Below are 26,543 nucleotides of genomic sequence, written 5' to 3' on the forward strand. Positions count from 1 at the left end.
CTCTGCTTCCTCTGTTTTCCACCTATATCAGCTTCAGTCTGTACTGAACCTTGTAGATCATGTTCAGCTAAGCCCTGTGATTCTGCTGAGAAACTCGTTTGGCTTGCTTACTGGAAAGAACTTCTTAAGCCCTAAGACATCCCTCATGGGAAGAGGGCAGTGCTGGTCAATGTGACACATGACCAACTCTATTTTGGACAGACATGATTCACGCTTTACTGCGTGTAAAGTGTCAAAGCGGCGGGTTAGATTAATTTGCTTTATCTTTAGCAGATTCTGTTTAAACTGAGAAAACTTTGCCAAACAGGTCATATTGTTCTAATCTATTAAAGACATTTATTTTTTATAGACCCTCATAAACTTCTATTGATAAGCCATATGAGAAATGGAAACAACCAGTATTAATTATACCGTTTCAGAAGTTGAGTGTTTGTAATAATTGTGAAAATAAGTGGATATACTTTTTTAGAAGAGGCATTTTAGTAAATGTGCAAGTTTTGCTACATCTTTTGTAAAGAAGAATGTTTCCAATTAGCAGACTGTCTGCATTCAATTAACTAAATGCAACAAAACACACTTTTATATTAGATACTGACTCTTTTAGACAACATACAAAACCTGCAGCTCTACGATGTGCAACTGCATTGCTCAAGGACACTTCAGCAGCTCTTTTCATGTATCTGTTTTTTCTGTGTGTGTGACGCACAGCATGTTTCCTATTTGTGCCGATGATTTCTCCAGAGAGCCTGCGGAGCAGCGTTACAGAGCCCGAGTGTCGTCAGGAGGCTCAGTGTGTACTGTACAAAGCAATGTGTGTGAAACCAGGGAGGTAGAGAGTGAAAACAGTCTTTTACAGTTTAATAACATTGGGAAAGAGTAGATGGGATGGAACATCATAAACTGAGTGTTACAAAAGGGATTGTGTCACATAAACATACTTTCTTTTAACTCTGTGGTCTGCTCTTTGGGTGTTTCTGCGTATATGCACTTTAATTGGAGTAACACAGGCATAAACCAGAATGAGGTTTAAGGGTATTTTTTGCTTAAAAAGCCGTACATACATTTGTACTCATGTGTCTCTGTGTGTGGGTTAGTGGGTTTACATATAGTAGTCCAGGAAACACACATGATTGCTTGTGATTGTGAGGTACAGCAGACTGCTCGACATCCAGCACAAACACTGCAGCCGACCGGCACGGTGTAAACGTCCGAGGGCCGCTCAGAAACGTCAGGACGGCTTGGAAGCATCTGGAAGATGGTGTGTTGTTTTAAGCCTCGAAAGCGGGAGGGGAACGCTGTCAAAATTACCTTGTGGTTTTGGTGCTGCTTTTCCCAACAGCATGCACAATTACCAGCGTGAGGACAGGCATGGAAAGTGAAAAGGACCTGAGTAAAGGGATACTAAGTTACACATGGAAGGCGACATCTTGGATTTGAGTCTTCTGTTGCTTTGAGTTCTTGATGAGGAACATCTGATCATGATGAATGCGTGTTTGTGTGAGTAGAGTGCACTGAGATTCGCATCTTTTCCTGACATATGTAACCCAAATCCCCCAATAAGTAATCTCCCTTATTCATGTATATCTTTGCTTCCCCACCTTAAGCGCCTAGATACTTGTGATGTGCTGACAACATGCCATTACAATTGCAGCAATTTCCACATTTACAAACTTCATCAAATCAAGATGTTGGACCCAAAAGCACCCCACACACTCACCGCCACACTGCAGTGTTCTTATCTCATCATCACGCAGTGTATAGATGCAGGGTGGGGCCAGCGCAGTCTGAAGGCGAGCTGTGGTGGGGACTCGCAGCTAGCTGAGCATAAAACGCCTTCTTACATTTGACGGAAGATGGAACGTTTGATTTACATGTTTTAAAGCTTTGAGTGTTCAGGCTGCTGCCAAAGTCAATATCAGCACCGCACTTGTTTTTCCCAAACGGTTTAGCAGGACATTAAACATTTTGACAAAATTATCAAACTTAACCTGCCTCTGGTGTGGCAGCCTCTGACCTCATAGCTAAATGTGTTTACTCTGGCTCAAATGGGCCATTTAGACTCTTTTTGCTTTGTAAATACAGGTGTCATTTTTCTGAGACTAATATTAAGATATGCCAGCTGAAATACATTTGGCAACTGCTGTGGCACGAGCGAGTGTGCGTTACAATAAGTGTGTGTGTGTGTGCTGTTTGACCATGGCGGCCTGTGCTCACAGAGAGATGGGTGGTAAATGTTGTCATTCACTGCTTCAGCCATATGTGGTTATATAATTGCGCGGGGCGGGGGGGGCTGCTGCCTTCACCTGTGTATTGATATTAGAGCCCCACTGCAAATATTAGTCTGAGGTGGTTTGATACCTCGGCAGTGATTGACACAGGGTAATTTAATTAGAGTGGCAGCACAGAGCTACATTAAGAGTTCCTGTTCTGAAGGGGAACCTTCACTGCTTGTAACTCTACACTGTTTTGTAGCCATTATCATCCTGCAATGATCCTGAAAATGAGTTTCAGTCAAACTGAACAAAAACATTTTTGAGGTAGTTGCTGATGGCAACATGTGGTCTGTCAATCATTTTGTGGTCCTCACTCACTGATGTGTAGACTTCATTAACCACACAAATGATTAACTCAGAGAAAAGATTTAGATGATTTGATGATAGAATTCCTCCAGAGATGGTTGTGATTAAAGAAGGGTTCATTGTGTTTGAGGTAGTTATCTTTCTGAGACAAACAGATATGATCTCAGGGCCTTAAAAAATATCCTGATCCCTGGCTGTGCTCTTCACACTGGGGCCTGCAGGGCTGGCTAAGCTTTAGCTTAGCTTTAGCCAGGATGCTGTTGTCTATCTCTCAAGCGCTGTTTTATTTCGCTAACCAGAAACAGAAGCGTTCCCACCGTTCTGCGCCAAAGAAGTCCCGTCATCCATCAGAGGGGCTTAAAGGTTGGCTACAAGGGAGGGCAGAGGGTGTTTGTGGGGTTTGTAAGGTCTGTGGAGGACAGGGTCTGATCCTAGGTCCCAAGGGGGACAGTTGACTGCAGGTGAAGGAAGATGAACGAGGAGCAGAGCAACGATGTTCATGAATCTTCAGATTTCTCTCCATCCCAGCACGCCTTTATACACTGAGCCAAAAATTCACAGGTTGCGTCTATTTAATAGGACATTTCATGATGTTTCTGGGCAACAATTGCAGGCCAGCAGTGGTGATGTCCATCTCTGCATATCTGAATAAAGGTTATTTTGCCTGCACTTGTGTAACTGAATGGAAACTTCAAAGAGTTCAAATTTGGCAGTCCTCTGATCTTCTAACAACTATAAGGCAAAAGTTTAATTAGGAACCAAATTTCACTGAATGAGCCCTTTAGTTTCTCAACCCTTTGAAATACTTTTCTTTATCCTGGACACAGTCTAAGCCCACAGTATCATACATATATTGCCTACACCCTTGACCCTTTCTCCTTTTATAAAACGTTGTCCATCAATCTAATAAATTTACTTTAATTTCCATTCCAACTGTACTTCAAAAGATCAAGAGGTCAAATAGTTCTGTCATTACAACAAGGCAGGAGTCGGTGGGCTGACTGAGAAAAGCAGTGTAGGATGGTTGGTGAGGATGAATTGCAGGGGACAGATTAATGTTGAATATGAAAGATTCCCCTCATACCTTGAGCTGGAGTAGCCAGCAGGCTATGGACTAGCAAAAGTGGGACCAGGGCAGCTGGCAGTGATTAGCTTATGATTCACTTTAGCTGCACATAGAGGCAGCTTGTAAAAATATGAACAGTATAACTGTTTCCTGGGTTTGTGCTGACAGCAGCTCCTGGGGGAACACTGCTCTCTGCAGGAACACATGGCCATGCTCTGGGCCCGTGCCAACACATGGATTAGCAAAGCTCACTATAACAGCTAGCTGTTTCAGGACTGGACTTGCACAAGGTGCCACACAGGCATCTGCAGTTTTGTTGCAGTGAACATCAAGTCAAGTGCTAGTCTGTATGAACAGTATGAGCAGTAACTCAGTGCCAAGATAATTTCACACTGATGAATAGAAATAACTCTGAGCAAATACTTTAAATTCTACATGTAGTTGTTTTCCACTAAGTTCAATTTTAACTGTGTTGATTTGGTAATGGTGGGAACCTTGGCACTGTTAAAATATCTGTTTCTTTTATATTGCAAAACCACGCTAGCAAGATTTTTTTTTTTTTGAGAAAATAATCAAATGAATTTATTTGAGCCCTGCATGCAAAATACATGACTCTGCAAAAGTAAAAAGTACACTTCCACAACAATTAAGTAAAGCTGAGCAACACTTAAATATAAGTACATTTACTACCATGTTCACTGGCTTGAAAGTTTGCTCATCCATTAAGTTTAATGGAAAGTTTAATGAGTAGACAGAACGCATAAAGGAGCAAAACTTTGACCTCTCATACAAGTCATTGAACATCCTAAACATGTTTGGAAATGTAGTTTCACTTTTGGAAAAGGCAGAAACAATGGGGGCCCCAAGTCATGTCTTACAGCTAAAGAAAATGCTAAATAAATGCACTATTTGTAGGAAAGCATTCCACTTTCTTTTGACACTACCACCTCCCTTCATCGGCCACTCTGCCAAATGTCCTGCTTAAAGCCACTGCCAGCTCCTGAGTGCAGGGTGGGACGTCCCTCATGCATAGAGCAGTAGGTCATATAGTAGGCTCCAGCCAGGCCTGCAACGAGCAGTCATCTGAGGGCTTGACCGCCTCCAGCAACACTCTGTCATCACATTCATACAGTGCTTAGTGCAAACCATATGCCTGTGCAGCACAGCAGGACACAGTAACACAGCAGCAGTTTATGTGTTGGCATTCCTGATATGCAGTCGTAAGTAGCTGCTGAATATTTGGGGAGGTGATTGGTCGGCTCCATTTTCAAAAGCAGGTATGTTATCCTCGAGTCTGGATTTAAGCCTGTTTCATTAACTTAATGTCAACCGTGCAGCACTGACTCATTTAAACAGTTGTTTTGAGTTTTGTTCAAACTGTAACACTTAAAGTTCAGACGAGGTCTTTAACATGATGTGATGAAGGCACACATTTTTTTTTTTAACTACAGTGGCTTTAAAGGATAGATTAGAAAGATTATTACTTTTTTTTGCTAGGTTAAGAGGTTTAACACCTTTACACATTAATGGTGTTATTTTAGTTGTTGCTTTTTTGCATTGGAAGTAGACAATCAGATTTGTTTAAATGGAAGGCATAGTCAGTCACTTTACTCTCACCAACACGACTAACAAGAAATAAATTAAACATAGATACTCCTCTTGATAAAGTTTTCATTTCAAACTTGGTCTCATATGATGGTAAAATCTGCTAAAACTCATTAAATCTCATTGTAATGGTTTGAGCTTTACTGTAAGTTTGCAGAGTAATCAAATTAAACATATATTTTTCCCCCCACTCCAGGCCTCTCCAGGCCACAAAGCTTGGAGTTGCTGCAGTCGAGCTTAGTGTGCGAATGTGTGTGTTCACTTCAATGCACACTCTGCTGTTTGTTGTCTTAAGATCATAATATGTGGTAGGAGGGCGATTACGTGTGGGGAACCCAAGTTTCCACACGCCTGGACTGTTTCCTCGTGTGTGTGTTTAGGATCACTAACTGCTCCAGTGGGTTTGTTGGATCGAGTGGCAGCATGCGCCTCCTGCTCTGATTGAGACATCATAATACATGAGGCATTTTATTGGAAATTACTGAGACTGTCAAGAATTAAGCAACTGTAAATTGAGAGATTTGAATTTATTTAATCTGTTCTCTATTCATCTCCTGCAGGGTGACGGGCCCACTTTTGTCTCCGGGGATGAAAGCAACAGGTACTCCTCCTCCTCCACTAGAGAAACAGCATGTCCATCCTCACCACAAGCCCTACTCTCACTATCATCAGTCTACCAACGATGGTAAGAATAACTCAAAGACTTGTGACTGAATGCAACTTAACTTGTTCCAGGTTTGTTTGCATTTAGCCAGTTTTGGTTTGGGTGTGAACATGTGCATTGGTATTTTACTGCAATATTCTACACTATTTCCTGTAGCAGGCAAATTAGTAAGATATAGCTTGTCTGATATTTATATTACTTCCTATAACGGAACTCTTAGTGCCAGATCAGTTTGATTTAATTCAATTTTAAACACCCCTCTTTTGCTTTTTTTTTCCAACACCACCCGATCCACATGAAAGGCCTCTGCGAGAGGAAGTTATCTTCCAGAGCAGCGATACTACCCTGTGGCTCTGTCACAGCTCTTTTTGGAGAAAGATTAGATTTGTAAAGACAGAGTGGGAAGAACCACATGCTGGAAACCTTTCCAACAAAATGCTGGCTCATGCATTCAACCGTCTCTCAGCATCCTAGCATAGCAACCTCAGCTGTCACTCCTGAGTCTTTTCCCTAATGCTCTAAACACCGTTTTCCCTGTAAAGATCTACACATGGACGTTTCTCTAACCACGCTGTGGTCAGGGAGTTGCGTAAAAGTGCTCCAGGAAAGGCTGCTTTCCCATTATCAAGACTCCTGTGGTTGATTCTGAGTACAAACTGAGACGATGGGGACAAATGTAACACACTATGGGGCTGGCAGAGTTAGCACTAGCACAAATATAGCATTGTCATAATTTAAGATCTGCATTAAGTTTAAGCCAGATGGCGCAGACAGTCCCTGACACTGAAAACAATCGCCCATAGATGCTGGCGGCAATTGATCAAGTCTGGTTTCTATTTTTCTCTCCACCCTCTGCGCCCTCCCTCATTTCCTAGAATACCAAGGCAGCTTTCAGAGTTGCTTCCATTTTGGAGACTCCTACAGGATGGAACAGACGGTCAGTGGCGTCCATGTCCCCGGAGATTCTCACGCCTACACCTCACATCAGCACAATGGTTTCCACATGTCCAACAGCAACGCCAGCTCTGCAGGTGAGGATGTTTTTACTCACAGCCTGCGTATCAGAAGCAGAAATATTCACCTAAAACATCATCCTATTAAACAAACTGCTTCATCACGCCTTTTCTAGGCTTCAGCTTGACTCAGGAGCTGCAAGGTGGGACAGGATGCCAGTTTTCCTCAAGCCCAGAGGACAGCATTTTCTTCCAGGTGGGCAGCTTCGACCGCAGCTTGAGCCACATGTCATCGGTCTACACAGAGACATAAAGCAACACCGGAGCAGGGCACGCTTCCCCACTTTACTGCAATCCAACTCCCCACGCATGCATTATGACACTGAAACCTCCTCTTTTTTGTCTTTTCCCCAAAATATAAAATACAGCTCAGAGTAACGGGTGTTCTGACCAATCACCAAAGGAAAACTAAATAAATCAAACATATAGCATAGAGCCAGTGTTTACTGGCACTATCTCAATGGAAGTTACATCAGATGAACACGTAAAGGCAAAAAGAGCAGTTTGTTATCTTTGTTCATTATGACCTCTTAAAACAAAGAACTTAGTACTTGTGATTCATCATCACCAGCTGGATTTCCCTGCCAGCAAAGAAATTATCTTTATTCTGTTACCCAAATTATTGAGGTGAAATTATCTAGTAGTTCATGGAAAATACATGAGCTGAAGCAATTTTACTACCAGCATTTCAACTTAAGTCAGATCAGTATAAGCCTACGGTAGGCTACCAGTGTTACACTAAATTCAATTTAATGGGACTGATAGTATTTTAAATAACAAAAATTAAGAAATTACATAATAATTAATAACCTTTTTTCCAAATAAATGAGAATTTTCAGCTCATGTTTTAATCATGAATTGAATGTAAGTCTTCCATTGGTGCTACACGTTGCACACTAATGATCAGACTGAGCGTTTTCATGCAGTATCTTCACTTTTAATGTACAGAGTGCCCTTCGAGACAAACTCCAGGATGTGCTCTCCTACTTGTTTGTGTTTTCTCTCTAATCTACATCTTTCAATCTATTTTAGACTGAAGTGTAGTAAAGAATATATCATTTTGCTGTGATGTTTTAGTAGTAAAAAGAAGTTTGCATTCTTGTATTTTGTTGTTAGTTATTTTTCTCTGTTTTGTTTTTGGATTTATCTCATTAATTCTGCACCAATGCAGAGAAACCAACCTCCTACTACTATTGTTATTATTATTATTATTATTATTATTATGTATAAAATGTACAGTTTGTTTACAACAATCATTTGAATGTTTGTCAGTTCTCAATTTAAGAAATAAATAACTGAATGACCACACAGGCTCTATTTGTATTTTTTTTTTTATTATAAATAATAATAAAAAAAAATTACATGCTGTGTCAAAATTGTTTACATCACTTGTGTGTTTGCATAGATTGTCAAGTATGATGGTTGAAGAGCCTGAGTAAAAACCTGCAAACTGTGGACATAATCTGCCCTCTAGTGGCCACAACTTTCAGATTTTATCTATCATAAAAACTTTTGACATCTCATTTCTGTTTCTTCTTGTTAAGGTAGCTCTGATAATAAAAGTTACTAAAAAGGATGATGAGGGTGATGCAGTAACCAAACACCAACATGTTCATAGAGTCGGGGAAGTCACACTCTGTGAAAAGGTTGTAGCCTGTGTGCAGGAGGAAGAGCAGGAATTGCACCTACAGAGACAGACAACAGACTCCAGATCAGTTCAGTCTATCAGTGAGCACATGTGCAACATCCCCTTGTGCAGATCTAAAGCTACTCACTAGCTGCAGAGAAGTCAGGTATCGTTTCCACCACAGGTACTTCTGCATGTGAGGGCCGATCGCCGCCAGGCCGTAGTAAGAGTACATGACGACATGAACGAAGGTGTTGACCACACCGATGAAGAACGCTGCAGGATGTGGGGCAGACAGAAGAATGAAAAACAAGCATGCTGACATTATAAAAGTATTAAAAGCTGGAAAAAAAGATGGTTTAATTCATGACAGTGAACTGCAATTTCCGTATCGTGAACAGTCTGAATATTAGTTTTAAATTACTCATGAATGAAAAAGCAGCATTGTAATATCGGAGTTGAGCTCATTTTACTACACAGTGCTGGCTGGGATCAGTCTGTTGTTGTTTTAGAGGTTTTCATGGGATTAGTTGCAGCTGAGCATCATTCCAGTCTTTGCAACATCCAACAGCAAACTTACACTGTCCTCCAGCCACATACTTGATTCCTGCCCACCAGTTGAAGATCATGGTGCCGTGATGGTAAACATGAAGGAAAGTCAGCTGATTGTTCTTCTTCCGCAGGATGAAGAAGATCTACTCAAGAGAAGCAGGGATTCTGACAGTTGCAACTCTGCATTCTTACAGCTAATAAATGGAAAAGATTATGGAATTTGATGGAGGTACCGTATCACTGAGCTCTATGACCTTGGAGAAGAAAAACCACCAGCACGCTCTGGCCATCTACAGAGAGGAAACAATATTACTAATTCAAACTTTCAGCCTTATCTTCCAGCCAGTTCTGCATTAAATGCAGCTTGTGAGAAGTGAAACTTCTGAATGTAACCAGTGATATTTTCTCACCCTCATTGCCAGTGGACTGGTGCTGTAATCTACAGGCTGACAGAGGAGGCTGTAGTTTGAGAGCCAGGATGTGAACAGGAACTAAAAACATACAAACGGGGTTAGTTCTTCCAACATGTTAGGCATTTTCAGCTATTTCTTCAACAAAAACATCAATAGCTGTAATGCCCATCTTTGAGGCATACCATTGGCTTAAAAGTTACTATATGTTTTGCAGGGTAAAATTTTTCACAATGTCAATATGAAGCAGAATTTAAAGTTGACTAAATGACATTAAGCTGCTGTCCCTCAGCCTAGTAACCTCAAACCATCATACTTCCACCACTCTGCTCCACTCCTGTCATTGATTCATTCATCCAGAGTTCATCATTTTAAAAAGCCTCATCTCAGTAATATACGTAGCACTTCGGCAACAACCGCTGCAGAGAAACATGCACATGGTGAGGTTTTGAGTTCTTGGGGGATTTCCTTCTAGTCTAAAACTTAGACCACTTGCAAAACAGCTTCCTTAAACTGAGTTGATTTATTTCAAATAACTCGGGCAAGAACACGACATCCTGATGTCAGAAAGTTTTTGATGATTAGCACTGAATCTAGAAGCCTCAATTATGGTTTTATACCTTCACATGTGACAAATATTTAACAGGATATTAATGTTTTCATTTATTACAATGAGGAAAATACCAATAAAACATCTTATTTCTCATCTGTGTGCATCATCTTTATTGACTGCACGGTTTTTGAATAAGTTGGAAAAAAAGCTGTCACCTGACTGTTTCCACTTAAACCAATAACTAATTATTTTACAGAGAAAATCAAGAGCTAAACTTTCAGAAAATTATTTAGTTCATATTATAAAAGTTGTGTTTTCATCACTGCTTCACTCAAGACAGATTTATTTCCTGCTACAACAAAACTAAAGGCATCTAAAACCCACCTCATGGAACATATATGCAGACAAACCAACCATGGCAAAGTTGTAAACTATGAGGACCACTTTGAGGTCAACAGGTTGTCTGTGATTCATCAGACGAGGACCGGCCCAGACCACGCAGAGGTAAACCAGGAAGATGATTGACACTGGGATGGGGGAGTAGACCAGCAGCCAGGGGTCTGTCCTCTTGTCTGAAGGATAATAATAAGGCTCTGTATCAGGCAGCATTCACAGGACTTTTCTAGCACGAGTGAAGAAAGAAATGATCTGCTTTTATTTCACTAAATTTTAACAAAAGACTTGTGGTATGGTGTGTTTAGAAAATGTAAAGATTTCAATACTTCTGCTCAGATTCGGCTCTCCTCTCATTTTTGTAAAGATAAACTTTACTTAAAAAAATGTATACAGTGGTCCCTCACCACATCACGGTTCATCTTCTGCGGTCTCGCTGTTTCGCAGATTTATTTATTTTTTTTGGTATGCAGCACTTTATATTTAAGTATATGTAAATCCTATTTAAGCCATTCTGTCCCAATGTTACTGTCGGAATCGCCCACTGTGCTTTGTTTCTTGATTGGCCAAAGGACTCTGTCCAGAGTCAGTCTACTTCGTGTCCTGTGTTCTTTAACTGTGTTTTATATCGATTCCTGATCGCTATGAACTTCAGGGAGTTGCACATGAGTGGTGATGTCCGCTCATTACACTTCTCCAATGTTATCGAAAGTGGCATGTCGGTGTAAAAGAACATTATCGCCCAGAAAAAAGGAGTGCCAGCAACTTCCCATAACTATGTTCTTCATTCTGAAAATGACAGCAACACCCGGGCCTTACGTGAAAAACGACATTACAGACGAGGGTGGGGACGCAGCGTCAGCAAAGAAGCTGTTATATAGTTTACGGGGTGATAAGTATTAAGAAATTCACGTTGTTAAATATATGTAGGTTTTTGAGAATGTATAAAGTGTGTGAGAATGTTGAAAATGTTCATTAAAGTTAGGGAAATGTCTATAAACATTCCGAAGAGGGATAATTAGGCGTTAACATGCATTTAAATTGTGAAAAATTAACAAGGTCATTTCATTTATCGTGGGGTGTTTTCAGAACGTAACCCCCGCAATAAACGATGGATCATTGTAAACAGAATTGGAGGACAAGAAAACAAAGCTTTTCCAGTTACTCACAGTCCTATCTACTACAAATATGCAAAGATAATATCATTTGAAAAGAATGTGTTTTGGTGGCAAATCACGTGGCAAGCCACAAAGTAGTGATTGTGAGGTCAAGAGGGAGAACACATCTGCAGCTCTAAACTCCCACACAAGGTAAGACTGGTCACCTCTTACACAGCTGCAATGAACACACATGTAAAAACAACTAAGTGGATATGCTGGAAAAACAGTCACCATACCTCCATTTTCAACTATTCTCTGGTGTGCAGACAAGACACGCTGCCATGCAGAAGCCATCTGAAAACGAGGGAAAACCAGAAATGAAAAACTATCTTTAAAGTAGAAAAGTCTGCTGTTTGATGCTCACCTTGCAAACCGTGTTTTAGCAGCAAGCTTCAATGACAGTTCTGGAAACCTTTGGACACTTTCTAAAGCTGTTAGTCAAATAATTGTAGACAAAGTTCAACTTGAATGTCCGAAAGCCAAATATGGACGCGAATACAGGAAGGAGCGAAGGCCCAGGAACTGCAGATGTAACACCTCGATGAGCGGTAACTCCAGCCGGCTTTCAGACTACAAGCCAAGAAAGTACTGAGAAGAGAATTCAGTTCACTTCCTGCTTCCTTTACTTTACATTTCCACCAGGGGGCGCTTCTTCTGAGTGTCTATTTTTCTGTTCACTCTTGCGTGTTGTGGAAACTTTTGTAATATTAAAATAAAATAAAAACCTAAATCTTTGTTTCCATTGAAGACTGGTGTTTTGCTTTGTTTTGTATCTGGTCCTGAAATGACACCTGCCACTCAAAACACCTTTTTTTTCCAAAATATTATAATTTTTATTACATAAAAAAAAACAGATTTTATGACATATTTGGTGTGGTTAATTGACTTACAATTGCATTGCATGTGATATCATACAGTAACGAACAAGTTAATAATAAAAAAGATAAAACAAAAAAAATCTACATTTTGAAAAAAAAAACACAGCTGATATAAAGCAAATATAGATATTTAAAAACTAGCATCACTCAATATAATAAATTGGATTACAGAAGTGACACTATGACACAGACAAGTACAGAGACATGATAAGGGACCATGCAGGAATTAAACAATATTAACCACATTCTTCTTTCACTGTTTTAAAGAAGGAGCTGAGGGAAAGCTGCCTGCTTCCACCGTTAGCTGCAGACATTCTGGTCTTTCTTGAGGTCAGTAATTTCTTCTCACTCTTTACTCCTGGGTGGTTTTGCTTTTTTCCATCCTGAATGAGACAAACACATAAAAAAACTACACATGTAACACAGTTTGACAGAATTATTAAATATGTTCTTTTTCCACTGTTTATACACTTTTTAAAAATATACATATACTTCTAGACTCCAGACATTTTAATGGATTTTTCAGGTCATATTTGAGACAGAGTCCCCAAAAGCTGCACATTTAATATACAAAAGATCAGTTGTTAATGTCAGTGTGAAATTCTGACTATGCAACCACATTGGCAAGATTCCCAGGTCTACTCCAGCTTATTTAAATCATATAATACCAAACCCAAAACTGTTTAACAGACAGCGCCTCATTCAGGTTGCAGTGCTATAACAGTTAGCAACAAGGAAGAAAGACTCTCAACCCAAGAAATGGTTAATTACTTTATCAATTCTTCTCAACATATTAAATAAGCAAAATTTAATTTCATCCCATTTTTCATCAGCAAATAAAGCAAAAAAAATTTTACACACAATTAAATTATTGCAGCATCTGTGAAATTTCCCACCATTTGCATAAAGGAATGCTTAGTTAGGAATGCTAACATATGCATTTCAAAGATACTGCCATTGCTGATGAGATGTCTGGCTTTGCTTTTGCAGGTGGAGATGCAGAGGCAGCTCTGTATAGGAAGCTTCCCTCACTCATAACTAAGTAAAGCCTCTGCTCATATGGTGCCTTTTCACCTTGTTTAGGATTCAAATATTTTTTCATTCCCCTATTCACATACACACCACTATATGTACAGTACTTTTCTCAGCAGCCACACATATGAGCTGACAGTTTGAGGAAGATCTCTGCACACACTCAGCCACAGCTGCCTCATCTTTATAGAACTGATTTTTATATTTTAGAGAATGACAATGGATTAACAATCTGAAACTGTATGCTTTCTATAATTATCCAGATTTTCAAAAGTACTGTAAAATATGTTTCCATACTGTGTAGGAGCTGTGTTTGTTGTAGCGGAATATTATCTATATAGAAGGGCTTACCTGAGAGTTTTTTTCCTTTTGAGAAGTCACAGAATTAAAAAGCTTCACAATCTGTGGGAAAGTTGATATGTTAACACACTGCCCACTTTACTCCTTCACACAGATTACATGAAACAAACATGAACACATTTTTTTTCTTTTCTTTCCATGAATTTATTTGCTTTGTGCGCTCATCAGTTTAGGACAGGAATGATAAATGGTAAGAAATTAAGGACAGTGAATAATGATAAAAATGAACATGAGGTGACATGATTAATATACATGGGGAAAAAAGAGACTTTGATCTTGCAAACAGAACACTTTGAAAGTGTGACCGTAGCCCCTGAGTACCTGCCACTGTAGCCTGTAGTCACTATGCACTGTATATTTACACTGTTGCACATGCTTACTTTGAGGCCACCTCTGGTCCTCCTGGTGCTGCTAACCTCAGTCACACACCAAACCTTACAAACTCCAATACCATGTGGAAAAACAAAAACCAAAACACAAACCTTTTTCAGTCCTGTGGACACAGCAGCTTCCTGCAGAGCAGATCTGGTGAGCCACTGTGTGTTTTCAGTCTGTGTCTTCATGTCACTCTCCTTCAAGCACACACTGTACACCACATAGGTCTGGTGGATGTGTGAGAAGATGTGCACCACCTGCAAAGACAATCAGGATAGTGCATCTATAGAAACAGCTTATCTGATAACAGCTTGCTGCTGAATATCAAGCATACCTCTCCCACATACTGGAGGAGGCTTTCGTTGAAGCATGTTCCCAGTACTCTGCTTATTTCCTCACACAGCGCCTTTTTTTGTTTCACCTCAGACTTCTCCTCCTGCAGCAGAACGCTCGGAAACTCCCACAAACCTGCCAGCAGACCTGAAAATACACAGATGCATACTGTATGAACTTGTGTAGTTAACTCACAAATGTTTATTTTCACTCATCTATGTGTTTTTCTATTAAGTGTTTCAGGCTTTAAGTAAAAGCTGTGCAGAACGTCATTCAGAATGAAGGATCAGCACAAACAGATGAGGTTATAAAAACAGTCTCTCTGACCTTTGTTCGGTCTTTGTGTGAGCAGATACTCGTCGTCTCCCTCCTCTCCTGCCCGGGTCAACACGCAGGTCAGAGTTCGCTCCACTCGGGGAGCCTTCTTCGCTGGTTTTCTAGGGAAGTTCTGAACACCCAGCTCATTGTCCCAGGGTTCTGAAGGACACAGCAGACATGTTCCACTGTTCACTGAGGAAGAAATGGAAGATGTGTACCTCAGTAACAAAGAAACAGTGATGTCAGAGACGTAAGAGGTAAACAGGAAGAAGAAGACTTACAACACTCTTCTATATCAGGCGGGTCTGAAGTCTTTGTGTCCAACTTCCCCAAAAGCTTTTTGGAGTTTTGTTCTTGTTTGACATGAACCTGCTCAAAGACATAATGTGAAAACATGAATTTGAACAGACTTTCTTCAAGAACAGACAGCACCTGAGATCCTGCCTACCTTCTGATAAGAGCGGCAGTGTGATTGGACGGGACACTGGCTGCACAGTGGTCCTTTAGGGGTGCAGACTCGTGCCCCCAGTTCCATCATGGCCTGGTTGAAATCTCCAGGTCTCACTGGATCCACCAGCATATTGGCTAGATTCCTGAAACACAAGCAAAAATCACAATATTAAAAAAAAAAGAAAAAAAAAAAAAGAAAAATTAGGTCACAGCTGGATCCATTCTGTCATCACTCCAGAGCGAATGTCTTTTAAATCAGTGTTTCTTCATCCTTTATCATTAGCAGGCCTGCAAAGAACTTGAAGAGCTTTTTAATTAATCTGAAACAGGTGTGCTGGAGTTGGAAACCTCCAAAACATGCAGGGCAGGGATACCCAAGGACCAGGATTGAGAAAGACAGATTTAAATAATGTCTGAACGTTTGTGGTTTGGAGGTTTAGCTCACCAAAGAGCCTCAGTCACCGCAGTACTTGTGCTGTCAGCTCCAATGGCCCTCAAGCGACACAGCACTCGAATCACATTTCCATCTACCGCTCCAGTAACCTAGGCAACAGAGATTGTTCCAGTTATCACTGACAAATATTTGACAATTAGGCATGGTCAATTTTTGATACAGCACTTTTCAATTTCAATTTCAAATTCAAAAAACTTTATTTGTCCCTGAGGGCAGTCGTAGCAGCAGTACACAAAAAAGAGCAGGTGCCAAGAGTCAGTGACAGGATACAAAGAACATAAACAACATGCAGGTCTTGGTAAGTATATAGAGTTGGGGGGAATTAGGATGAGTTGAGAAGATGAACAGCCATTGAGACAAAGGTGGCTTTTCTTCTCTGTGTCCTGCAGCCAGGGCAGTGCAATTGACACCCTGAGGGGAGCCACTCAAATGCAGGGTGGAGAGCACGTGAGGGGTCCAGCATGATCCTGTTGGCCAGCCTGAGAGTTTGATGTTCATAGATGGAGGAGAGAGTTCTTGTTGACTGTCCAATGATCTTAGAGCAGACTCTGACTGTGCCCTCGAGGCGGTTTCTGTTTTGGAGGCTGATGGAGTGGAACCAACAGGTTGTGGAGAAAATGGTGATGCGTTCAATGAAAGAGTAATAAAAATTTATCATGATGTTTTTATTGATTGATTCCAAAGGAATTGGGTTTCCTTAGGAGATGCTGCAGTTTTTGGCATTTTCGAAGAATCTCATCTGTGTTAGAGGAGAATTTCAGCAGGACTGTCAAAGATGGTGCCCAAATATTTTGTATTTTTCCACCATCTCCACAGGCTTCCTGTGGATTGTGGGTAATGGATGCTCAATCTAGCTCTCTGTCTGTTAGTGAAGGTCACCACCATCTCTTTTGCACTATCGCACCAATGCACCGTGATGCTGTGAGGAACCTGAGAGCAGGGACAGGAGGACTGTGTCGTCCGCGTACTTTACCAGGTGACACTGAGGCTGTGTGGATCTGCAGACATCAGTGTGTAGAGGATGAACAGCAGAGGTGAGATCACACAGCTTTGAGGCGAGCCCGTCGAGGTGTGTCAGAGGTCGGAGAACATATTGTTGATCCAAACTCTTTGTGACCTGTTGGTTAGAAAGTCCAGTATCTTCAGTGTGAGCTGATGGTCCACATGGAAGTAGGTGGTGAGTTTGTTGGCGAGGATGTGAGGCTGCAGTGTGTTGAATGCCAAGGAAAAATCTGCAAACAATAGCCTGACTGGCGTGTTAGGCTGCTCCAGATGTTTATGTACGGTGTCAGTGATGAATACTTTTGCATCATCCACACCTCTGCCTGCGTGGTAAGCATACTGCAGTATGTCCATCAGGGTGTTGGTTATTGTGAGGACGTGTTGTTTAACGATCCTTTCCATGGCCTTCATCACAAGGAATGTGAGGGCCACAGGCCTGAGGTTGTTCAGGGTGTTAATGGCACTTTTTTTTGGTATTGGTATGGCTGTAGAATGTTTCCACAGCTGGGGGACTGTGATGGAAAGTACTGTGCACTTTGACAAACTACAAAAAATGTATTAAAACTTCTTGTTAGATTATGAACTTAAAATGCAAACTCTCAGCTATAATTTGGTGGCATTCACATCCATGTGGGGGACAGTTTAGTCATTACACATCAACTGCAATTGGATAAACTAACATAACCACAAACAAAATGTTTACTGTCAACAGTAGTGCATGGACATCATTAGAGAAAAGTCATTTCTGCTTCTGGTTTAGTCTCCTGCAAGTGAAACACAGCGATGTCCTACCTTGTTATTTCCAAAAGGTTTGGTGATGCTCTAGCAGTTCATTTTAAATAGCGGTCCACCTGTACTGTAAATCATCAAGTGGTTCACAGGACCACATGCACTTTCTTGTGCAGACATTTTTTCTTTCTGACCAACCTGACCCAGTGCAATGGAGCCTACAGCTGCAGCAGTGTAGCGTCCCACACCAGGCAAATGTTTCAGCAGGTTGTCAACTGTCCGAGGCATTTGTCCCTTCAGCTCTGACACAACCTGGAACAACACAGTCAAACCACATCATATAAAGAACATGTACAAGTTCTATCAAGTTAAAAAGTGTATTACACAGTATTTTACTAAATGCTGTAAGTCAACATAAAAGTATTAAGACAATGGGTAGATGAAGGGAAATACAACAGGTTGCCACATGCTGTAAAAATATGATTAAAAAAAAAAACCAGGACTAACCTTCTGCGCTCCTTCGTGCAGCCTTCTACCACGGGAGTAGTAGCCAAGACCCGCCCACATCTGGTTCACATCCTACACACCAGGGAAATCAATACATTCATTGTGAACAGCATTTTTTTTAAAAATCACCAGCTCCATATGCAGTGATTTATAAAACATCACCTCTAGTGTGGCTGCTGCAAGTTGCTGCACCGTGGGCCATCTCTGTAGCATAAAGATTAATTGCAATGTGTTAATTACACATCACAGTGCATCATACATTTATTAGATTGATCACATCAAGGACTCTGAAGTACTTAAAAGACAGAAAAAGCCTACTTTCATCCATTTGTTGTAGTAGTCTATTACTGTGGCAACTTGAGTCTGCTGCAGCATTATTTCTGAAACCCACACTAGAAAAAAAAAACAACAAAAACAGCCACAAGCAGTTTTAAAGGAGTTAAAATTAGTAGTTAAGAGTGTGAGCAGCAGCACAAAATGTGCATTTATTTAGCTAGAATTCCTTTTCTTACCTCCATATGTCCTAATGTTCAGGTCTAGCTCTGTCATAGCCTGCACAAGACAAAAAGGGAGCCAGTCTGTACTGATTTTAGATTGCTTTATGTTCGCAGTCAGAAAATAAGCAGCACAACTTAACAGGCAGAAGCACTTTATTTTTACAGCAATCCTACAATGATACCCTGAGGTAATAATAACAAATGTGTGCTGATAAAAAGCTGTAAAAATTATGTCACTCCTATGAGAAGTTCAATTATGATTCACCATATTTCTTATTGTCGTCATCATTGGAGTTTGTGTGTCTCTCTGCAAAACTATGCACAAACAACTGGAACGAAATTCATGAAATTAAACAGTGATGTGGGCAAAGCCATAACTCATTATACTGCGCTGCAAATCTGAAGTGCTGTTTTGTTGATTTGCTCAATACAACACTGACCTTTGTAGAGGATGCACACCTCCAGTTTTACTTTTATGATATTTTTTAACTGTCACAATATGAGATAATAAATACAAATGGCACATCCAAAATAGATGGTTTCCTGGACAATGCATAACCTGACTTGATTTCAAATCAAATCAGTTACATTTATTGTAGTTTTAGTGTGATTGCCTCCAAGAACCAAATAAGTTTGTTAAAAGGGCATATTTTCCTGTTGGAATTAGTCTCTTTTTACCAAAGTCCTCCATGGCAGCTCTCTCTTTTCCTTGTCATACCAGCTTAGGAGCTGAGAGCGAAGCTGCAGGACATCAGCTGGACCAGAGAAAGTGTGGTATGAAGATGACAAGGGAGGGTTTGTAGAGTCTTCTGGAGGAAAACAAAAAAAGAAAAAAAGAAAATATTTTATATGTATATATATATATATATATATATATATACACACACACACACAACTCCTATTCAAATTAAATACACTCTTTATAAATTGCAGCTGTGAAACAACTCAAAACAGATTACTGACAGATTCTAGGCCTATTCTGTGAGCTATGTGGGCCAGTGTTGGCAGGTCCAGGTATCACCTAGAGGTCAGCAGCTAGACCATTTCTGAAAGATCTATTGTTTACTTAAGGCTGCTGCACTGAGTCAAAGTCATCTTTCAAAAATAAATTTAGAACATAACGTATCTGCCAAATTGAGCCAAAAGAGGTGACAATCGAAGCTCATGCTGGTCATTTTTGTTTTCGTCCTACTGTATGTAGACTTTTAATAGTCATGATCACAAGACGTTTGTCACCATAGTTCATAGTTCTGAAACTGCTTCTGTTACAATGCCATTATGTGGATATTCTTTTTACATGGCACTAACTTTCAAGCCTATTTTCCTTGAAGCACCCCTCCATGCAAATACTAAAATGCAAACGACCTGGTACCTTCTTTCACGGCTGCTTTTAACCTCTTCCGCGTTGGTGTTGTTGTTTTTACCGTCTCCAGTCGGGCTCTTTTCCCTTTAACCATCGCTGAACGGAACCTGCTCGTTGTCAATACCAAATTTATATGGGCAACTTATATGAGCTATAAATGTTCAGTAGGACCAGGCTGTTTACCTCATTTTAGCTCCCGCCACGTTCAGAACGTACAGCTACAGTTTGACCAATCAACTGTAAGGGAACTAGAGTCTTACGTCTAACGTCACTTCCGGAAGGCGGACTAAATAAATATTTTTTATGTAACATTGCTGTCCTATAATTATCTGCGTTACCACCTTCTTCACTAAAAATTTATGATCATTATCTTTTAAATAAACAATTTAAATAATTATTTAAAATAAATTATTGCAAATTTGCACAAAAATCTTCTGTAACAGATCTAAACTGACAGATATGTTGTATTTATCTTACATTACATTCATTAGAAAAAAACACATATTTTATATATGCATATTTTTTCCTCTTAAATCAAACTCAACATAAGAAACAGGAGACACAAGAGACAGGAAAAGGTATAAATCTACCATTATTTTAATGACAAATAAGCAATATTCACAGAAATGATTCTGTTAATCCACATCAGAGTGAAATAGTTTGTTCCTCTGGTCAGCAGTTAGACTTGTTGCGATCCAAAACTGCAAAACAAAAACAGGCAATGATAAACTATTTTTCTTACACTGAACAGGAAATAAAGCAAAGTAAGACAAACATTTATCTAGCTTCAGATTAGATAAAATAATTACCTTGAGATATGTTAACCTGGTTTAAAAGTAGGCTTTCTGCTTGTCTTTCATCCATATTCATGTAGAAAGTATCAGCTTTGTTCTGTTGCAAGAGAGTTAGTGAAATTGCTGCTACTGTATTCAAGTAGCGCTCATATTAAGTACTGAAGAAGTTCATGTAGCAAGTTAATCAAGCTTACCATAAAAGCTGCAAACAGTGTGCTGCCCATGACTCTCTGCACATGTTCTCTAATCTCTGGGAATGAACGGACAAAGTGCTAGGCAGAGATGCAAGCAGACATTATGTGGTAATATATCCATTTGTTTTCCGGTACAATATGTATTTGTTTGCAGATACATATTTGAGAATGGCAGAAAAACATTACAACTGCGAAAAACCTGAAATATATTAGTCCAGCTTGAAGAACTCCAGCTTGTGTTTGTGCCTATTATGTGGTTTATACTTTCTGTTTTCAATTTTACGTAAGAGGAAAACAACGGCTTTACTGGAACACAAATTACTGCAAAATAAAACAGAGCTTTTGTTGGTACCATCTGGCGATTTTATGGGAAATATGCATCATTGCTTAATCTCCAAGTAGAAGCCCCTCTGTGGTTTTTTTATGCCCACCAAACAGTAAATACACAAGTTGGGTAGAAATTGTTATAAACCACAGTGGTTTGTCTTTGGAAAGCAAGCATGTACAATCATACTTGTGTGTATGTGCATAATTCAGGCATAATACATGTACAGTATATACCTCCAAGGCCAGGCTGGCTTGTATTTGGGCATCAGTGTGTTCCCTGTTCCCCATCATGTGTAGAAGATGCTGGATCACTCCAAGAGAGAGAAGCTCATAAGAAAGCTCCTGATCCTTTACAGCCAGCAACCTTTAACACATCAGACATCTTAAATAAACACAGTTACTGTATAATAGCAGCTTAAAATATACTGTTAGTATAAATTCAGTGTATTACATATATGGAAGAGTTATATGACTTTATAGAGGTCACATCACAGGTTTTCTGACAAATGTTTGCACAGTTCATCTAATAAATCTACATCATTTTTATGTGGAGTCATAGTGTTTGCAAATGTACCGTATTGTTTTAGCTGCAGCAGCTTGTTGCACAAACACAGGGAAAGATCCTTTCATCTTGATCATCTCTGCTTTTAATGCATCACATTGGTCAATCAAACATGAAAATTTTAAATAATACATGTCAGGCACCACTAAATGGGTTTACACAGATGCAGAATTAACAGAAATGGTAGAAATATTGTACAAGAAACAAGTGACATAGTTGTTTTTCAATATACAGATGATTCAGCAAAATGACAGATACCCAGATAAAAAATGTCACCTTCTGTTATCGGGTGCTGCTGCATGTCTTCTTTTTTGGGCCTCAGTAAAGCCACCAGCCCAGAAAGAAGCATTGCCTTCACATCATAATGCATCAGGTCTAAGATCAAATTAATAGCTGTCACAAAGATATACAGAAACAGAAGATTAAGGGGTGAAAATTTTATTACAGGATGGCTATTTTTCATCCAGATCCACAAGGGCTATTTTGGCATTTTAAGGATGTTAGAGTTTCACAGAAAAAAAAACTAAAGAAAAATATAAATAACAGTTTCACAATAGACAGGCATGAACAAGTTTAAAAAATTGTGTTCTTCTCTTACCTTCATGCTGCACCTGTAGGTGCAGGGAACCGAGCATGTCAAGCACAGGTGCGACGATGCTGGGATGGGCTGTTTTAAGTTTCAGCTAAAAAAAGACATTCATTTTAGCTAAATAGAATAGAATAGAATAGAATAGAATAGAATAGAATAGAAGTACTTTATTCATCCCAAGCTGGGAAATTTAGGTGTTGCAGCGGTACAGTCATTTAGCAGTTGTGCTTCTTAAGGTAGCAAAAAAAAAATGAAAAACAGTATAAAAATTTCAATATTTACAAGACTTATACAATTAGGTATTTAGCTATACACAGTAAGAGTGAGAATAGCCAGCGAATAATATAGTCCAGTGCAATGATTAGTAGTGAAGATGAGGAGTTTAACTGTGCAAGGTTGATCCAGTCAGTGCAAAGATTCACCAGTTACAACAGTCACTCATATTGTTATCTCTGAGACCATGATGATGAGTTAAACAGTCTTATTGCGTGTGGCAGGAAAGATTTCCTGAAGCGGTCCTTGAGACAGCGAAGCTGTCTGAGCCTTTTGGAAAAGGAGCTCCGCTGTCTGTCCAGCACAGGGTGGAGAGGGTGGTCCGGGTTATCCAAGATAGATAACAGTTTGTTCAGTGTCCTCCTCTCCATCACTGCTTCTAAAGTGTCCTGTCTGCAGCCAATGACAGAGCCAGCCTTCCTGATCAGTTTGTTCAGTCTGTTGGTGTCACTGGCTGCAATGCTGCCCCCCCAGCAGACCACAGATGAGAACAGGGCACCGGCCACAACAGACTGGTAAAAGATTTCCAGCATCTTGCTGCACACGTTGAACGACCGCAGCTTCCTCAGGAAGTAGAGTCTGCTGCAGGCCTTCTTGTACACAGCTGTGCTGTTGGTCTTCCAGCTCAGTCTGTTATCAATAGTCACTCCCAGGTATTTATATTCCTCAACCGTGTCCACATCACTACCCAGGATGCAGAGGGGCTGTGGAGCTGATCCCTTCTTCCTGAAGTCTAACACCATCTCTTTGGTCTTGTCCACATTAAGCAGCAGGCGATTCTTACCCGCCCACTCCACAAATCCGTCCACCAGCCCCCTGTACTCCTCCTCCCGTCCACCACTTATACACCCAACAACTGCAGAGTCGTCAGAATATTTCTGAAGGTGACATGACTCTGAGTTGTACTGAAAGTCTGTGGTGTATAAGGTGAACAGGAATGGAGAGAGCACAGTGCCCTGCGGGGCTCCTACATCACTCATCACCACATCAGACAGGACACCGCCCAGCCGGACAAACTGCGGCCTGTCCGTCAGGTAATCAGCGATCCAGGAGACAGAGGACCCGCCGACACCCATCAGCCGCAGCTTCCCACTCAGTAAAGAAGGCTGGATGGTGTTGAAGGCACTGGAGAAGTCAAAGAATGTGACTCTCACAATGCCTCCACTACCATCCAGGTGCGAGTGAGCTCGCTGCAGCAGATAGATGACAGCATCATCCACCCCCACACGTGGCCGGTAGGCAAACTGCAGAGGGTCGAGAGAAGGTTTCACCAGCGGCCTCAGGTGGGCCAACACCAGCCTCTCCAGCACCTTCATCACATGTGATGTAAGGGCAACTGGACGGTAATCACTGAGGCCAGATGGAGATGACTTCTTAGGAACAGGAACCAGGCAGGAGGTCTTCCAAAGTTGTGGCACCTTCTCCAGGCTGAGGCTCAGATTGAAGAGGTGCTGGAGAACTACAGACAGCTGGCTGGCACAGGTCCTCAGTATCCTGGGGCTGATACCGTCCGGGCCAGCAGCCTTGTGTCTGTTCACTCTCTCCAGCTGTCTCCTCACCTGCCAGGCTGTTACAGTCAAGCCAGGGGAAGGGGTTGGGGCAGGGGGAGGTGTTATGGGTTGAAGTCCAGTCTGATCCAGTGGGCTCACTGTAGGGGGGGGAGGGGAGAGCAGTGGAGCAGTTGGAAGAGGGGGGAGGTGTGGGATGGCTGGGGTAGGGGCAGAGGAGACAGGGGGAGTCTGAGAGCTAAACCTGTTGAAAAAGGTGTTAAGCTCGTTAGCTCTCTCCCTATTACCATCAGTCAGTCTGCCTCTCCCCCCACATCCTGTGATCTCCTTCATTCCAGACCACACCTCCCTCATGTTGTTCTTCTGGAGTTTGGCCTCCAGCTTCCTCTTGTAAGAGTCCTTACACTCCCTCAACTTGTCCCTCAGTTGGTGCTGCACCCTCCTCAGCTCCTCCCTGTCTCCAGACCTGAAGGCTCTCTTCTTCTTGTTGAGTAGGGTCTTCAGGTCGCTAGTGATCCACGGCTTGTTGTTTGGGAAGCATCTAACAGTCCTGGAGGGCATGACAGTGTCCTCACAGAATTTGATGTATTCCGTGATGCTGTCCGTCATATTGTTGATGTCCTCCCCATGAGGCAGGCGGAGTGCATCAATAAAGATCAATTCCATAGTTTTGTGCATTTCAAAGTCACAGTAAAATACACACTTTTCTTTAAATCTCATTGAGCCTCTAGCTTTACCTGCACAGTGTGTAAGATGTGAAGGATCACCTGGTGGGCTTTAGCTGACACACATGCAATGATGGCAATCAGGCTTTTGTAGATTTCGTCTTGATATTTGGGGTTTCCATGGGACAGAGACTCCAAGACGGTACCTGCTATCTGCAGGATGTCAGCTGAGTTTGACATGGCCAAGCACTCCACTATGACTTTTACTCCTGTAACAATGTAGAAACAGAAAAAAAGTGCAGTGTAACTGTTGTGGGAAAAGAATCACAACAATCATACTCAAGAAATACATACATTGTAAGAGCAAGAAACTAAATACAAACAAATATTTTACACTGAGCACACAATAATGTTACCATGGCTTTCACAGATAAACTCTTTGTAACTGTGACCAGCATTTGAGACTGTGAGTAAAAGACGAAGGGTTATAGCCTTGTCATCCTGTTTGAGCTGCGAATGGCTCAAAATGTCCAGGAGAAGGTGGACGCCGCCATCCTCCAGGAACTCCATCAGGTATTGATCACTGTTAGAAAACATGGTAATGACTTACATATTCAGTGTTATATAGATTATGATTAAGTATTGAATTTACTCACTGGTTAGAGGCAGACAGGAAAACTCCAATTGCCCTCAGCTGGAGTCCCAAAAATGTAGTAGACATATATCTGCTTAATGGGTGAAGGACTGAGTGGATTTCATTTTCATGCCAGAACAATATATATGAAGAGCAGGCTTACAGGTAACAATGGCTGGATATAAAAGATGGCTCATGATAAACACATCTAAACAAGGTCCCTGTACTGTGTTGATTAAAGCCAACAAAATAAATGCAAGAAACACATTCTGCTGAGGAACCTTTGGCAACATGTACCTACCTGATGGGCTTAATGTTTAATTTTATATAATAATCAGCTAAATTTACATGTGTTATTGATATGTTGGTAATAAAGTTTTAGAACTAAGGTAGCCTACTCATACAATAATAACCAGAGCAACAGCTGAAGACAGGATACGTCAGTCTCATCCATGTGGTGAGTCGAGCCAGGAACAGACTGGCAACCTGCGCGAACTCCACTTCCAGCTCATAAGACGTTTTCTCAGCGTTCTGAGTCAAAAAGGTGTTTAACAGGCGATATCGGACCATGCTGTCACTGCGGTCCCATTCTCGAAGAAAACTGAGCACTTTGCCGATGGTTGCTTGTTGTTCTTGTGCCGACATTAGTTTTGGTTTATCTGCTTCACGACTTTCCCAAGTCACTTAAAAAACAAAGAGCCAAATTGATAACTTTATTAAGAGGAGGGCTACATATCAGTATTCAGTAATTATTGAATTATGACAATTAAAATGCATTTTGTAAGCTACAATTTAAGCTAGATGTTTACAACGGCAAGCGAGTGGTTGCCTAGCGACCTGTCCAGTTAGGAGCCCCACCTCCCACCGCGATAAAAAAAAAAAAAAAAAAAAAAAGAATAATTTTTAACCCTTTACCAAGGTAAACTGGTGAGGAAAAAAATAATTTCTTTTAGATCTGAATTTTTTTGTGATCCCTTTCACAAAATAGGGAGAGAAATAAAATAATATACAATATAAATAAACAATATATTTTTGTGTATTTATTGTTTATTATTATGTGATATGTCAAAATTATTG

At 40.7% G+C, this 26,543-nt stretch overlaps 4 protein-coding genes across 11 annotated transcripts in view; 1 reads left to right on the forward strand and 3 right to left on the reverse strand.

The window, feature by feature from the left end:
• LOC121652493 (zinc finger protein GLIS1) overlaps positions 1–7,629 on the forward strand; it is a 67,631-nt gene extending 60,002 nt beyond the window's left edge. For both annotated transcript variants that reach the window (XM_042005254.1, XM_042005255.1), the window contains 3 exons: positions 5,811–5,935; positions 6,790–6,945; positions 7,044–7,629. In XM_042005254.1, coding sequence (XP_041861188.1) covers positions 5,811–5,935; positions 6,790–6,945; positions 7,044–7,180 — 418 coding nt within the window. In that variant the 3' untranslated portion in view covers positions 7,181–7,629. The remainder of the gene's footprint in view (positions 1–5,810; positions 5,936–6,789; positions 6,946–7,043) is intronic.
• Positions 7,630–8,249: 620 nt separating this feature from the next.
• Positions 8,250–12,207, reverse strand: elovl8b (ELOVL fatty acid elongase 8b). Its single transcript, XM_042006423.1, has 8 exons — positions 11,987–12,207; positions 11,859–11,916; positions 10,454–10,641; positions 9,517–9,597; positions 9,340–9,396; positions 9,135–9,249; positions 8,703–8,830; positions 8,250–8,612 (listed from the first exon to the last, which is right to left on the reverse strand). The coding sequence occupies exons 2-8, from the start codon at positions 11,914–11,916 to the stop codon at positions 8,448–8,450; spliced, it is 792 nt and encodes a 263-aa protein (XP_041862357.1). The 5' UTR covers positions 11,987–12,207; the 3' UTR covers positions 8,250–8,447.
• Positions 12,208–12,437: 230 nt separating this feature from the next.
• mutyh (mutY DNA glycosylase) lies at positions 12,438–20,215 on the reverse strand. 3 transcript variants are annotated; one of them, XM_042006422.1, is made up of 16 exons: positions 20,104–20,206; positions 19,930–20,027; positions 19,236–19,363; positions 18,573–18,612; positions 18,379–18,452; positions 18,223–18,264; positions 18,061–18,132; positions 17,752–17,865; positions 15,814–15,911; positions 15,367–15,511; positions 15,200–15,287; positions 14,928–15,110; positions 14,602–14,747; positions 14,375–14,524; positions 13,884–13,934; positions 12,438–12,883 (listed from the first exon to the last, which is right to left on the reverse strand). In XM_042006422.1, the coding sequence occupies exons 1-16, from the start codon at positions 20,106–20,108 to the stop codon at positions 12,737–12,739; spliced, it is 1,581 nt and encodes a 526-aa protein (XP_041862356.1). In that variant the 5' UTR covers positions 20,109–20,206; the 3' UTR covers positions 12,438–12,736. The 3 variants fall into 3 exon arrangements, 2 of the variants coding, with proteins under 2 accessions (XP_041862356.1, XP_041862355.1); XM_042006421.1 differs by having other exon boundaries at positions 19,236–19,366; XR_006012745.1 differs by lacking the exon at positions 12,438–12,883 and having other exon boundaries at positions 13,899–13,934; positions 14,615–14,747; positions 19,236–19,366; positions 20,104–20,215.
• A 316-nt stretch (positions 20,216–20,531) lies between these two features.
• On the reverse strand, positions 20,532–26,294 carry armh1 (armadillo like helical domain containing 1). 5 transcript variants are annotated; one of them, XM_042006536.1, is made up of 11 exons: positions 25,906–26,294; positions 25,489–25,557; positions 25,249–25,415; positions 24,905–25,101; positions 22,396–22,480; positions 22,074–22,172; positions 21,810–21,879; positions 21,470–21,599; positions 20,909–20,986; positions 20,730–20,811; positions 20,532–20,621 (listed from the first exon to the last, which is right to left on the reverse strand). In XM_042006536.1, exons 1-11 carry the CDS (start codon positions 26,109–26,111, stop codon positions 20,593–20,595), a joined length of 1,212 nt encoding a protein of 403 aa, XP_041862470.1. In that variant the 5' UTR covers positions 26,112–26,294; the 3' UTR covers positions 20,532–20,592. The 5 variants fall into 5 exon arrangements, with proteins under 5 accessions (XP_041862470.1, XP_041862469.1, XP_041862468.1 ...); XM_042006535.1 differs by having other exon boundaries at positions 21,810–21,876; positions 22,074–22,190; XM_042006534.1 differs by having other exon boundaries at positions 22,074–22,190.
• Between the last annotated feature and the right edge of the window lie 249 nt (positions 26,295–26,543).

The sequence above is a fragment of the Melanotaenia boesemani genome, chromosome 14, assembly GCF_017639745.1.
Source record: "Melanotaenia boesemani isolate fMelBoe1 chromosome 14, fMelBoe1.pri, whole genome shotgun sequence".
Taxonomy (NCBI): domain Eukaryota; kingdom Metazoa; phylum Chordata; class Actinopteri; order Atheriniformes; family Melanotaeniidae; genus Melanotaenia; species Melanotaenia boesemani.

Bases quoted from the DNA above. Each gene is read 5' to 3' on its own strand.
- elovl8b (XM_042006423.1), bottom strand. From the start codon at position 11,916: ATGGCTTCTGCATGGCAGCGTGTCTTGTCTGCACACCAGAGAATAGTT. The intron at 10,642-11,858 runs GTATGGTGACTG...ATTATCCTTCAG, and splicing joins GAGAATAGTTGAAAATGGAG to ACAAGAGGACAGACCCCTGG. The intron at 9,397-9,516 runs GTGAGAAAATAT...TCCTCTCTGTAG, and splicing joins CCAGTCCACTGGCAATGAGG to ATGGCCAGAGCGTGCTGGTG.
- armh1 (XM_042006534.1), bottom strand. From the start codon at position 26,111: ATGTCGGCACAAGAACAACAAGCAACCATCGGCAAAGTGCTCAGTTTT. The intron at 25,416-25,488 runs GTGAGTAAATTC...GTTTTCTAACAG, and splicing joins TTCCTGTCTGCCTCTAACCA to TGATCAATACCTGATGGAGT. The intron at 20,987-21,469 runs GTATATACTGTA...ATCTCTGCCTAG, and splicing joins AAGCCAGCCTGGCCTTGGAG to CACTTTGTCCGTTCATTCCC.
- mutyh (XM_042006421.1), bottom strand. The intron at 15,288-15,366 runs GTAGGCAGGATC...GTCTTTGAGCAG, and splicing joins ACTGCCGCTCTTATCAGAAG to GTTCATGTCAAACAAGAACA. The intron at 14,525-14,601 runs GTATGCTTGATA...TTGTCTTTGCAG, and splicing joins TCCTCCAGTATGTGGGAGAG to GTGGTGCACATCTTCTCACA.